The 12,623-nt window shown below is 37.8% G+C and overlaps 1 protein-coding gene across 4 annotated transcripts in view; it reads left to right on the top strand.

Moving 5' to 3' along the window:
• The window catches only part of ip6k1 (inositol hexakisphosphate kinase 1), a 47,284-nt gene that overhangs the window by 19,022 nt on the left and 15,639 nt on the right, over positions 1 to 12,623 (top strand). For 2 of the 4 annotated variants that reach the window (XM_087304745.1, XM_087304748.1), the window contains exons 1-2: positions 1,302 to 2,124; positions 6,828 to 6,979. The exons of 1 other annotated variant lie outside the window; for it this stretch is intronic. Coding sequence is in view for 1 of the 3 variants with exons in the window: in XM_087304748.1 (XP_087160874.1) it covers positions 6,874 to 6,979 (106 nt within the window). In the remaining 2 variants the exon portion in view is untranslated. Of the gene's footprint in view, positions 1 to 1,301; positions 2,125 to 6,827; positions 6,980 to 12,623 lie in introns of those variants that run through there. One more of the 4 variants, XM_087304746.1, reaches the window with a different exon arrangement.

A 12,623-nucleotide genomic window follows, 5' to 3' on the forward strand; every position in this document is an offset into this window, starting at 1 on the left:
TTTGTTTCCTATTACTGTAGTATTAAATTACTACAGTTTTAAATGTGGGAAATCAATAATTAAAAGGTTATTAGAAAATTAAGCTAATATATTAGTTTATAAACACTATTAAATCGCTTGAGTAAAATATTAATATAGTGTTATACATTTGTTACATGTAAAAAGATTTTTATTACATATAATGTATTATTGCCTATATTAACTTGCTATTCCTTCATCATAAATTAATCCATTATATAAATTAAATCTGCCCAAATGAGATCATTCAGCAAGGCCAGCAAACGAGTATCTGCCATATTATTGTCAGATAATGACTGATCAGCTATAATGACTGATTAAAAACTGTTCACTCTAATATATTGAATGGTGATCGGAAACAATGCTCCCCATTCGGCTGTCTCAATCGCAATATTTGTGAAATAAAGTAAACACTATTGTTTATTGTGTACAATATTTATTAACCATATATATCAAAATATATCGATGATGATGTCCAAAAAGACGTTATAACTTTAACATCCGTCGTAACCATATATGGTTTGCCTAGATTGTGTGTCCTAGATTGTGTGTGCCTAAAACGTGTGTGGTTCTGCGGGCCTGCAGCTGGATATTATTGTAAATGGCTGCAGTCAGAGTAGATTAATTAATTCAGATCTTTTGTACATTTAGATAAATATCGATTCTTGGCGCCAGAGCATATTGATATATTTGTCTCACCCATAATCTATAACCAAACTCTCCAACAAACTAAATCAAAAACGAAAGTTAGTAATTTCATGCTCTCTTGGGGGCCCCCTGGTGGCCATGGGGCCCTAAGCAGCCGCTTAGCTCGCTTATGCCTTGGGCCGGCTCTGATTGGCTACTCTAAGGTCTTCTCTTTCCAACAACAACAACAACAACGACAAATAATGTTGGTTTTTCATAAACAGTTGCAGGGAAACTACATAAATATCATGTTTATATAGTGACACCGTGCAGTAGAGGCTAAAATAAGGACGATAAATAAAAGATAATGTCATTCCAAAGATGTTACGTGAGCACACATTAGATATATCAAAGCAATTTGGGAATGTGTAGGATATACATTATGCAAGATCTAAAAATGTACCGCTCTTATTTTGTTGCATATGCTGATTTTTTTTAGATTTTAGACATGTCAAAATGACAGCGCGTCAGAGAACAGCGCACTCGTGTATGAACTGAAGTTAGAGTGTTGCAGTGGCAGCAGCTCCTCCGGAAGGGGGCAGTATAAGCTGCTGCTGCTGCTGCTGGGTCTGGTTGTCACTTTGTGATACTATTTCAGTATTCCTCCGGCGGCTGCACGTACTCAGCGTGTTTTGGCTAGAAATACATATATATTAAAAGCTTTAAATGCGATTTATCGCACTTAGATAGTCAGATGTTTAAATTTGTTAGTGTTTATTGAGTCGATTATTTTCATTATAATAGCACAGGAGAGAGAGAGAGAGAGAGAGAGAGAGAGAGAGAGAGAGGGCTCCAGAACAGATGAGAGCCCCTCTTATATAAATGATCTGTCAGGGCCAGGCAAGGCAAACGCTGTTCAAGTTTAAGATAAAAAGACGATTTATATTTAATTATTTGTTTTTAAATATGAATATCATTACAGTCTTTATTTTCCCAGGATTAGCCAATAGAGCTGCACGGGCAAGATGAAGTCATAGCGGCTGAATCTGACCATTATTCAGCATTATCTGCGCTGGAGAGCGGTCTCTCACTCCTCCAGGGGTTATTCTTTAAATGTGGTGATGTGTTTTCGGGAGCTTATGGGGTATGTGTGTGTGGGTTAGCATCAGCTAGCATCCACAGATTTTAAGAATCAAAACAGGCTTCAGCAGATAACACGGTAAACTACTCATCTGGACATTTCTTTACTGCTGTGAAACACAGCTGGGCTTTGGTTAGTGGAGTTACAGCACACTCAATCAGTTTAGCTGGGCAGATACGAAGATATTAGCCGACGTGCTAACACGAAGGACACCAGGGGCTGTCACATCAAAACATTGACTTATGTATTTACTCATTTATTAATCAAGAAATATATCGAGTGCTCGCTAAAGAACCATCTGAAGGAGACGGGATCTTTCCTCCAGGAGTCGGTATCAGGTGTGTAACGTTAACGTTATTATTATGACCTCATGGTGCCCGCTTTCTGTCGTTATTTATTACATATGTAAGGTTTCATAACGTGTTGATTTTGCAGTTTACACGTGCTGTAATGACTGATTGACGCATGTAGGATGTACATAGCGTTTGTTAAAGGTCACTAGTATAATAACACTGGACATGGTGTGTGTGTGTGTGTGTGTGTGTGTGTTTATATATTGTACGTGTTATATAAACACACACACGCGAATATATGTTCATGTCCGTGTGTTTGATGCATATGCAGTTGTCTGTAAGAGAATAATAGATGATGATGACGGCGATATGAGCATCGTATGATTACATAAGTCTCACATTGGACTACAAACGTGACTTGATCTTCCCTCTGTCTGCGTGTGATTGTCAACAATACTGATGCTGTTAGCTGAATTAGCGTTGTTGTCTTCTGATATTTGGCTCACACGTCTCGATAAATACTGGCTTTTTTGGGAGAATCGCCTTCTCTTATATAAATATTCGCTTTAAATCTTCACTTCTGTAGTCTTTCCAGAACAATTCAGGTCGAGTTTATGCTTGATTTCTTATTAATGTTTGTGTTGCTTATTAATACAGCATTTAGTTCAGCAGGTGAAGGTTGCTGATGTTTGCTATACACAGACATGAGGGTAAAGTTGGTTTTATTGTCACACATTTATTCATTTTAATGATATCTATATTGTTTAGCACTTCTAAATTGAAGTAAAGCTGGTTTATATTCTCTCATTCGTTCAGTGACACTGTCTCTATATTGTTCAATATTGAGGAATACCTTTTATTGAGGTAAATATTCACACATTCAGACTTTCCCCTTAATAATATCGTTTCAGAAAAGTATAGCAAACAGGGAAATCATATTAGCAGACGACGACTATCAAAGTACAGCATTGATCACAGTCATTGAAACAGTATTAATGTTGTTTGAAGTCATATTTACTTGAGATTGTTGTACTGAAGTGGTTGAAATATGATTTCGATGTTTTCTATATGTTTTTAATTTACAGGCTGGACAATATGGATGCACCTTAATGAAATGGGAATGGTTGGTGTTATTAGCGTCCTGTTTGTGGCACATTAGTATATGTGAGGAGGATGTTAATAACTCATGACAGAATAAAGTTACGTTTAAAACCAAGCACACCACTGCTTTTCTTGTGAAATTCCCAATAAGTTTATTCAGGTGTATCTATATAAATGGCCCACCCTGTATTTTAATGAATAATAATATTAGTTTTGTATTGCTTATATTAATGCTTTATTTTCATGGAGAATGTGCAAATATAAAGCAAACTTTACCAGTGACACACTGACTATATTGTCTGCTATTCTACTTTGTGTATCGTGTCAGAAATCTCATGTAGGAATGACTTCAAAACCAACATCATCACTGTTTCAGAGACTGTGATCAATGCTGTACTTTAATAGACATGTTACATCGTTTTCTGGAGCTGAAGGAATTTAAGTCAGCAGTAAAACAAGACAGTTTCCTTGACATTTGAGCCGTTTGTGAAGCTGAGTGTCTCTATTGCTTTTTGGAATATTCAATGTAATAAAGTCATCGGTAACTCTTTATAATAACTACACACTATAAATCATTTATTAAGCATTAGCAAATAGTGAATTCATTATCTGTTGAGCATTAACTCTACATTAATAAACGTTAGTAAACAGTTTATAACTGCAGCTACAAATGCTCTATTCTTGACTTATAAACACATTTAAAATGTGCTTAATAATTGTATTTTCATACTTAGTAAATGATTTATTTTTCATTACTAAATTAAGTATTGCATTATTTACAAACCAGTTGTGTTTAAGAGTAGTTGAGGGTTTTTAGGATCATTCAGAATGAGTTAGTAAATGATTAATAAACTATTGACATTAACGTTTATATGTCTTATTATTCAGGCATATATTAATATGTTAGTAAATGCTTTATTAACTAAACTTCATGCTGTTTTGTGACCTAATCTAAAGTGAAGACTATTCATGCTTTATAAATCCCTTATAAATGACAAATAAAGGCTCAGTATCAAATGAACTATAATCTTTTCTAAAATGTAAAATTACTGTAAAGTTTAAACACTGCTGAATAACAGGAGTGTCAAAATACAACAAAACTGGATAAAACAACAATGTAATCATTAAACAATGTAACAAAATGTAATGTTTAAACTCTACAGTGATGTTATTTTAGATCAGGTTGCAAATATTTATTTTTTTTATTTGAAGTACAGTTTTATTTGTGTATCTTTAATTGAATAGGAATAAATAACATCATTTTTCATGTTTGGATCTTAACTGAGCCTTTATTTGTCATTTATAAGTGATTTATAAAACATAAATAGTCCTCACTTTAGATTAGGTCACAAAACTAGGTGAAGTTGAGTTAATAAAGCATTTAAATACTTAAATACAACTGGTTTGTAAATAATGCAATACTTAATTTAGTAATGAAAAATAAATCATTTACTAAGTATGAAAATACAATTATTAAGCACGTTTTAAATGTGCTCATAAGTCAAGAATAGAGCATTTGTAGCTGCAGTTATAAACTGCTTACTAACATTTATTAATGTAGAGTTAATGCTCAACGGATAATGAATTCACTATTTGCTAATGCTTAATACATGATTTATAGTGTGTAGTTATTATAAAGTGTTTCCAAGTCATCTTTTAGATTTGTTTTATTAGCCAGTGAGTCCACCTCAATACTGAGGGAATAACATGTGCTAAAGACGCGCTCTTTCAAAACAATTAAACCTAATAGTTGTTGTGTAAATCCAGTGCTGCTTCCTGCCCACATGAACGGCCCATCAGATGCTGTGTGTGTGTGTGTGTGTGTGTGTGTGCTTCATGCCATCATTTGTCCACTTCTGGACAGTCGTGTATCCGAGCGTGATGCTGCAGTCCCATTGGACATATTTAAGTAGACACAGATGTGCCTGTGCTCCTGTTCTAGTGTAAAACTACTGCAATATATGACATTTTCAATCTCAATGTGCTCTTGTTTAGCAAGAGAGATGTGTTAATGTGCAGCCAAAAAAACTAAATCTAAAGCAGTTATTAAGTTATACGTAACACTGGATAGTTTTAACTAAACTAATGTTAAATATAATTGAACATTCTTTAATTAAGATGATTAAGATGTCGCCTCACAGTAAGAAGGTCGCTGGTTCAAGCCTTGGCTCAGTTGGTGTTTCTGTGTGGAGTTTGCATGTTCTCCCTGCGTTCGCATGGGTTTCCTCTGGGTGCTCCGGTTTCCCCCACAGTCCAAACACATGCACTATTGGGGAATTGGGTAGGCTGAATTGTCCGTAGTATATGAGTGTGTGTGGATGTTTCCCAGAGATGGGTTGCAGCTGGAAGGGCATCCGCTGCGTAAAAACATGCTGGATAAGTTGGCGGTTCATTCCGCTGTGGTGACCCCGAATTAATAAAGGGACTAAGCCGACAAGAAGATGAATGAATGAAGATGACTGTAGATCCACATTCAGCAGTAATGATATAGTCTTAAATCTCTGTATCACATTATCTTGGATGAAGTTTTGAGTTTTTTTTTTTTGTTTTTTTTGGCTTGTTACACTATTTCAGTCAGAATGAGTTTAGGACTTTCTTTTTCTTCCACTCACCCCCGCCTTCTCACGTGAAATGGACTATGCCAAAATCCGGGAAGAACGATCGCTAGAATATAGCTCAGTGGTGGTTGTTGATAGTTTAAAGTTATGAAACAGGTATTATAGTGTCCAAATTACATTTAATTGGGCTATACGGTTGTATTATTGTTAATATGTTCGTCAGTTTAGATGTTTGGCACAGATGTTATGTATTTGATGCATATAAACCTTGATTGAAACATAATCAGACCGCGGTAGTGAGATGTTCATAATTAACCTGGATGCACGAGCGCAGCAGCTGAGTTCACGTGAAGACCCCCTAGAAGACCCAAATTTCCATTAATTTCACAGCCCTACCTTATAGCTTACTGTAACCTTGTTTATGATGCATGCACGTGGCCTTTTTAAGAGCTTCCAGACTGGGCTGGAAACTACTGCAGGTCCAAATGGATCATTCAGAGATCTTTGACAATGGGTCCGTTTGATCTTAACTTTACAGTTTTTATTTCACTGTAATGAGTTTAAAGCCTTGTTGGTCAAAACTTGGCTAAACTAGTTGTAACCGTACACACAGCTGGCGAAACAGCCCCTGAGGGTGCCTTAACTTCAAACAGCAGATCTGTGCTCAGTGCTGTGCTTTCATTCAGCATCATATTTCCCAAACAGAGCTGTATGCGCCGGTGTGAACTTTAAAACAACATCTTGAGTGGTTCTGATCCCTCATACTACATTCAGCTTAATGATAATCTTCCCAGCCTTTGATGGCACCCCTGATTCATACTTTGTCCTTGTAATCCAGCCATGACAAATGCTAAAATTAACCCTGTAATGGCGTTCAGCCAGCAGTCAGCGTAAGGCTCTAATCTATCCATCCCTGCCTGCAAACACCCAGGTAGCCATTCAAAGAAGCTTAGCAGGGTCACCTGTCTTACCTTGTGTCTGTCCCTCACTTTTATTCTTAGTCTCGGACTCCTCCCCCTATTGAGCTAAACCACTCCCACTATTGTGTCAAATCAGATCTGTCCTTGAGACGTCTTGTTCTTTGTCCAGATACTGATGCTGAAGTGCCGCTGTTTGCTTTGGAGTGAGAGCTAATATGTTTGACTATTGCAACACGTTTGGAATTATCAACACATTCACATATGCAGAAACATGCATGGATACGTCAATGCATGGACAAACAGGATCTAGTTCCACACACCGTAAGTACAAACTCCAGTGCAGAAATGACGCTTTAAAGTTGATCTGAGCTATTCAACATCAGGAAGTAGTCAGTAATGCTTCGCTCTTGAACATGGGCAGCAGTGTAACAAGTGTTTGCTGAAGTTTGATTCTGTTATTCTACCCACATTTGTTATTCTATAACCTGGTTGAATCTACAGTGTAAAATATCTGTGAATTGACAGTTTTCATTGACATGATGTTTCCACTTGTTCATGCTTTTGGATTGCGTTATGGGATATTGATCGTTCCTCAAAAGGATTTTGATGTTGAAAAGTGGAAAAATGTACCTTTTGCGCTGTCTTGAGTAGTCTGCAGTGCTATATCACAGCTGGAAATTAACTTTCTGACTTGGTGGCACCGGCGCTCCCCACCTGAAATATTTAGGAGCACCAGATAAAATGTAGGAGCACCCACCAAAAATGATTGATATATTTGACAAGTTGTATATTACGGGATTTATTGTATTTGAAAACAACATCAAGTGGGACTGACAAAACCCAGAAACAACTATCTAACTAATGCTGTGATGACTTAATATCTGTGCAGTAATTCCAAAATATATGTCGAATAATTATAAAATATTAATGATGACGATGATGACAATAATACTAATAATGAATTATATTTCTCATCATCATCATGCTGCCTTGAATGTGCTTTAATGCAAGTTATCTGCTGTATAAAGTCCTGCTGTTACTCTATGAAGAATAAACTAATAGTTTGCATCAAACACAAATGAAGCATTGCAGTGAGAAATACTTATTTTGTACTGTTGTTTTTATATGCGTGTCAATTTAATAAATAATATTTCTGCTACAAAACAAACGAAATAATATAATAAATCGTTCAATTCAATGCTGAAAGCTGCAAAGCAGTCATCAGTAACTAAATAGAAAAATAATAAACCCCTCAAGAAAGAACAGACAAAAGAAAGGAAGAAAAGTCTCACTTATAAAAGTTTTGGTTTCGGTTCGTGTCGTTTTATTGCTCAGTATATGGTTTTATTATCAATACTGATCTTTGTTTTAACCCGCATCAGTTTAAACTCAGTGAAGGCGAGCTTCTTTGGCGATGGTGTTGTAGTGGACATTTGCACTGTTGCAGACTGATCTCACGAGGAAACGTATGAAACTGTTATGAATTGCCGTGAGATTGTGTTGGCCGAACACGCAGTGCATGCAACGCATCGAGAGTCGGTGTACTTTTCACTCTTCAGCCGTTTGCATTCCCCACAGTCACAAAAGCTCCCTCCCTGTCATCTGACAGCGGAAAGCCTTGAGTGATTGACAGCTAATATGAACCAATATAGCGGCAGGGAAGACAGATTTTACCATGTTTTTAGAAAAAAACCCAAAACGGGTCGCACTACAACCATTATATGCAGTCGCACAATATCCTCCCAATTTATATTATGAGGTCGCATAGCTTAAATTTCAGGCGCATATGCGACCAAAATGGTCACAATTTCGAGCCCTGTATATTGTGTGTGTTGGTGTTCTGCTACAAAAACCTTGTAATAAACTGCAGCACATTTTCTCTTATTTTTAATTCTCTATATATTATTTATTAAGCAATATCTTGCCTCAAACTATTAAAATGTCAATAAAAGTCACTCTGTCGAAACTGCAGAGTGGAATTTTCAAGATCTAAAGTGGACAGAGCAAAGAAAAACTCCCATAATGCAATTTACAACTGTAAATAAACAGACAGCGCATGTGAATATGTGAAGTACTGAAACTGTTTAATAACAGATTTTTTTGTAGTAAACTGGCGAATGTTGTTATTCACTAAAGTGTTCTACAACCCAAAATCAGACAAAGTTGGGACAGTGTGCAATACGCAAATAGAAGAAGAAGTGATTTCTGAATTGACTTTGACTTGTGTTTAATAGCAGAAAATACAACAAACATTAATTAATGTGTTCCTCATGATTTATATTGTTTGTTTCAAAATAAACACATTTGATTTTTGGTTCTTGCAACACATTAAAAACACGAGACAGGAGCAGTTTAGGGCAGTAATCAGGCAGATTAGTTAAGTGATGTGATGTGACACAGGTGATTGTGATTTTGATCTGCTACAGTGGTAGCATCTTAAGAAAGGTCCTTCAGGAGCAAAGATGGAGCAAGGATCTCCGGTTTGCCAACAGATATGAGAGAAAACAATGATCATCAGAGAAAGAGAGGAAGACATGGATATTTCACCTTCAACAGTGCAGAATAACATTAAAGATTGAAGATATCTGGAGGAGTTTCAGTGTGTAAAGGACAAGAGCGCAAGTCTAAGCTGAACAACCGTGACCTCCGACCCCTCAGGGGGCGCTGCATCAAGAGTCCTCATTCATCTATAAGCAGATCAGCACATGGGCTCAGCACTACTGCGCTAAACCTGTGACAAGCAGCACAATACAGAGTCACATCCACAAACACCAGCCAACACTGCACTGTGCCAAGAGGAAGCCCTATGTTAACAGTGTCCAGAAGCGCCGTCCACTTCTCTGGTCTCAGAGGCGTCTGGAATGAACGTCACAGTGGAGGCATGTCCTGTGCTCAGATGAATCAGTGTTTCAGATATTTTTGAGGAGAAATGCATGCTGTGTGCTCTGGACAAATAACAAAAGCATCAGCGGGTTGTGTCAGTGGTGACCTGCTCTTCTGTGATGCTCCAGTAATGCTGAACAGCACACAGAGATTCTGGAGCTCAATATGCTGCCTTCTCCTCCAGGACGCCTATGCAGAGTCCAACAAGACAATGCAGAACCACATTCAGCTCACATTACAGAGTCCTGCTGTGGAGGAAGAGGAGACAGCTACTACACTGGCCTGCCCATAGTCCTGACCTGTATCCAATAGAGAATGTGTGCCATTTTTTAAGCACAAAATGCATCAAGGACCTCGTACTGTTGCCTAATTTAAGACATGTTTGCAGAGAGAATGGGACATCTTTACACCTGAAACAGTTCATCACTTTAATCCCTAAACATGGTGGTGTGAAAGGGAATGGCAGCGTTACACTGTGGGACATGCTTTACTGTTTTGATGTTTTGAAATCTGTTGCAAGAACCAAATCTGGAAAGTGTTTATTTAAAAAAAAACCATAAACAAAATCATAAGGGACACATTAAATAATGTTTATTATAATGTCTGCAATGAAGTACATGTCAAAGTAAACACACACGTTATTATCATCAGCTCGAGAGCTCGCGCTTTAGACCACCCTGTAAAATACTCAGGGCAGACTCTGCTGTTCTTCTTGGCTTTGTGGCTGTTCATCAAGACGATGACAAGGTTTGTTTGAGCTCAGGCTCGTGATCATATGTATATATTATTACGGTCTAATGTCTCGGCTGTGTATTTAAAACATAGTGCTTCATTTTTCATTCTAGCCTGTTGCACGAGCGAGTGACGTATCTCTGTAAACCAATAGCGTTCAGACGCGCGTCTTGCTCCGCCTTTGGTACCCTTTTGTTCTGCTAGGTACTCTTTGCAAAGGATACCCAAAAAGTGGTGCGGTACGGTTCAGTTTCAGGTACCTTTTGACAGAGAATTGGCCATAAAAGTATACCAGACTGTACTGTACCGTAACACTCAGTGGAAACAGGCCAAAATGGTTCTGATTGGATATTACGTCATTCAACGATTAGTTCATGGAGAGCTTACGCTTTGCCTTAAGAGCATGTGGTGGGACCGAAGTGAGAACAACTTTAGTTACAGACTGGTTAGTAGTTACCAAGCCTTCAGTGTGGAGTCCCAGATTAAGCGAGATCTTCTGAAACGCTGGTGCAAGCCTAACCTTAAGAATAACAGCATGAGCTAGCAAAATAAACCTGGCCAATTCTGACTTCACGTGGGCTTTAAGGGGTTTTGATTATCCTCTGAACAGAATTTATTTCTGATTCGCTCTAAATTCATTTGTATCTGTTCACTTCCCAAATATTAGGCTTTGCTAATAATGCAAAAGATGCTAACTAAATGCAAAGTGCAATGAAGACAAGCCCTAAATAGCCCCTTAAGCTGATGCCTGTGTGTACTGATACAGAGAGCAGTGATGTAAGCGGACGAGCCCTACAAATCTCATTTACTGTGGGGCCGGCCCGCATTCAGACACATCGGGACATCTTAAGAGCAGATTAATGTTGTTTGTGACTCTCTTTCCATATAACCTTTGGCAGATGAGCAGAGCTCTGACAGTGAAAGTTCCCTTCTTATTCTGTTTGAATTTAGTTTCTTGTTATTTATCCAAAACTTCCCTCTTTGGCTTTATAGTCTCCTGTCCTGGTGTGTTAATACAGAGTTGGAGCTAAACTGTGCAGGACATCATCAGCCCTGCAGGACCCAGCGCTGATCTATATGTCTGATTACAGTGGCAGGATTTCAGCATTTATAGTGGTACTGTCAACCCACAGCTTCACACTGCATGTCAATCAAGAATCTAGAAGATCCATTAGGTCATGTCGGAGCAGTATGATTTGTGCATCACTGACAGATTAGGTTTGTGTTTTGTGTATATGTGTGTATGACAGCCAGCTAAAGGTACAGTATAGCACATGAGGTTACTTGGCTTTGATATAAAACTACAGTTTTTCTTAAATACACCCAACATGTTATATATATATAATATTTAATCACAGCACTTTAATGAATGTGTTGCCACGATACTGTAATTTCCAACTTCATCACCATACCTTGAAAATTATTGATACCCAATATTGATACCCAGCAGTCCTTAAGTCCAAAAAGCAACACATCACTTGTAAAAACTGAATTAGAGCAATCTTATTGTATTTTCTGATTCAAAAGTCTTGAAATCCTATATTTATATCAATTAATATTTGTTAATTTATCACCTGCGCGCTTCACATCAACTGAGCCTCGCTCACAACATCAGTAAGCGATGCTCACCTCTCACTGTGCTCCTGTTCAGTATTCACCTGCTTTCTTGTGCTTGCACAAACACTTGTGTACTTGTGTACTGTAATCAGTGCTATTAGACTGTGAAGAGACTTTCATCCAGCACAACAACACATGTTCCTGAACACAATCACCCACTGCAGCTTTACGTTTAGAGATTTAAATGGCAAAAAAGGAACAACGCAAACAACTACAACAGCAGCATCACTTTAGCAGAGGTGCATGTCTGATTCATCCTCATAGTCTGCTAGATTCAGAAACAGCAGAGCAAAGGCTGTGAATGAACACAGTTTAGATCACACAGCTGAAGAGGTCAGCCGCCAGCAGGAGAGACAGGATGATGGAGAGCGTGCTGATTTTGTTTTGTTGTGTTAATATTGTTATCATATCTGCACATTTCTAAATGGTGAAATCAGCCTGATGGCTATTCAGCTCCCTGCTGGTGAGAAGAGAGAGGACGGAGAGCAAAGCCAGTATTGATACTAACCAAAAGCAAGATCGCATCGATATTAAATTAATTAAAAATAAATAAATATTTCATTATTGATGGATCAACATGTTTGACAGCGTGATGCTCCAGAACATAACTAACACAGTGAGCGTGCAAACTATGTCTGCCTGTTGCCTGTGTGTGATTCTGACGTTCTCCAGCAGGTGCATGTGAGTTGTGTCTCTCATTACTGTTTAATTGATGCAACAGCTCAAGCTGGTG

The sequence above is a fragment of the Danio rerio genome, chromosome 22 (genome assembly GCF_052040795.2).
Source record: "Danio rerio strain M-AB ecotype USA chromosome 22, GRCz13ab, whole genome shotgun sequence".
In the NCBI taxonomy this organism is placed as follows: Eukaryota; Metazoa; Chordata; class Actinopteri; order Cypriniformes; family Danionidae; genus Danio; species Danio rerio.